The following is a 1867-nucleotide window of genomic DNA, read 5'->3' on the forward strand; positions in this document are numbered from 1 at the left end:
AGCAGATTCGTATTGGTTCGTGGAGAATCAGTGAGAGTGAGATGTCTTCGTTTTCTTCCTCCTCTCTGAGTCTCACTCACAGTTCAGTTGAAGCGCAGAGATATCTTTTATTAGACAATGTCTCCCTCTGCTGGTCACAGGAGAGAACTGTGTAAAGGAGAGTAGATAGAGAGAGATACGCTCCTCCCATCTGCCTCGGTGTATCCAGTCACGTGTCGGGATCGGGGGACGAGCCAGCGTAAAAAAAAAACGGAAACCGGAAGCGTTTAAGACCAGGAAGCCAAGCACACTAGCAGGCTAACAGCTGTGAACGGAGCGGACTGAAGTGCTTAAAGCTCAACACACCAGCGCGTGCACCAAGTTTGTGTTTTCGGGATTTTTCTCAGGTGAGTCTCACCTGCAGACTTATAAGTATTGAATATAACAAAACCAGCAAGTAGACGGAGCCTACGAGCTAACTCCAGGAGATACATGGTGACGAAGTCCAGTTAGCATGCTAAGCTAGTTCACGTCCTCACAACGAAACTTTTCCCAACAATTACACGTTAACGAGGTTTCTGTTCCGAGATAAATAAGGTTGTTTCCAGCAAATAGACGAGCCCTTATTCACATGTAACACAGATGGTGTTTAGCTCGTTTTAACACAAGTTTAGTGACGATTGTTGTGAGATTTTAAGTGTTTCATGTGATATTTAGCTTTCGACAATCAGCTGTTTTTAATGTGAAAGATATTCAGTGTTTCTATACGGTGACGTCACCAGCGTGACTCAGCCCCCCCCCCCCCCCCACACACACACACAAGTTATTTATTTGTGATCAATGTGCACAACAGTGAAGCAGTGCTGATCATTACATATGTTTAAATGTTAAATCATTGGTATCAATATAACATATATTTGTGGTTTACAGCAGCGAAATTAATAAACTTCATTTAATCATGAATGTAGAAAAAGTATTTGTGTAGTTAGACGTTATAAATCTATGTTAACGTGTGAATGAAGAGAAACTAACATTTCATATTTAGAGTTGAGAAGTATTTAAACATGGAACTAAATTAAAGGAGTAACTTCTGTTTGAGTTGCTTCAGCTTTATGATCATAATATCCTTTATTTATATGAAAAACAAGTTTACAAACCGTTTCACAGACATAAACAGAACAATTAAACTAAATACTATAAACACTGTACAGACATTTTGCATGTCTTTATTCACGGTTCTTATGCAACAAAACACAAAAGCTAATCAGTTGTATGTGAAAACCTTCGTGGCAATAAACTTTATTCTGATGGACATAAATAGAAGAGATGTAAAAATAAAACATTAAGTTAGTTAATGTTAAGGAGTCAGAATATTAGAAACACTTTAAATATGACGTGCCTAAGCTGAGACGAGTCATTGAACTCATCATCTGTCCGTCTGTCTTGTGTCATTCTGCTTTTTCTTTGTTTTCTGTTTAGTGAATATTTCTGGGTTTTGGAATATTAATATTCTATGAATGGAGGAAATATTCATCACAAACCGTTTTTATTGCCTCGTAGTAGTTTATGATTGTGTTGGTGATGAACTGGTGGAAAACAAACCGTCTTCACGCTGACTGGACGTCCGTCTGAGAGCCTCCGATCGTCCTCTCAGCTTCTTAATGTTCGTATCAGTTGAGTGCGTCGGGTGTTTTGTATGTAACTTGTTTCTGTATCTCTTCTATTATTTATGTTGTAACACATGAGGAAGAATAGATAAAGGATCTCTTATTGTGGTAATTAGTTTAACTACTTCACTCAACAGCGAGATGAATTGTTGGTTTCATCTCCAGATTTGAGTCTCTGTGTTTAAAGTCCTGGTTCTGTGTCGTCTCTTCAGGAGTCAGGA

At 38.6% G+C, this 1867-nt stretch overlaps 1 protein-coding gene across 4 annotated transcripts in view; it reads left to right on the plus strand.

Annotated features, from left to right (window-relative positions):
* The first annotated feature begins 229 nt into the window (after nucleotides 1-229).
* The window catches only part of bcap31 (B cell receptor associated protein 31), a 17104-nt gene continuing 15466 nt past the window's right edge, over nucleotides 230-1867 (plus strand). For 2 of the 4 annotated variants that reach the window (XR_012947477.1, XM_076076364.1), the window contains exons 1-2: nucleotides 230-386; nucleotides 1859-1867. The exon at nucleotides 1859-1867 is cut by the window's right edge and continues 91 nt beyond it. Coding sequence is in view for 2 of the 4 variants with exons in the window: in XM_076076364.1 (XP_075932479.1) it covers nucleotide 1867 (1 nt within the window). In the remaining 2 variants the exon portion in view is untranslated. Of the gene's footprint in view, nucleotides 387-1132; nucleotides 1643-1858 lie in introns of those variants that run through there. The other 2 variants (XM_076076365.1, XR_012947478.1) reach the window with 2 other exon arrangements.

Source organism: Anarhichas minor, unplaced genomic scaffold (assembly GCF_050575085.1).
Source record: "Anarhichas minor isolate MPS153535 unplaced genomic scaffold, ASM5057508v1 ptg000056l, whole genome shotgun sequence".
NCBI classification, from domain to species: Eukaryota; Metazoa; Chordata; class Actinopteri; order Perciformes; family Anarhichadidae; genus Anarhichas; species Anarhichas minor.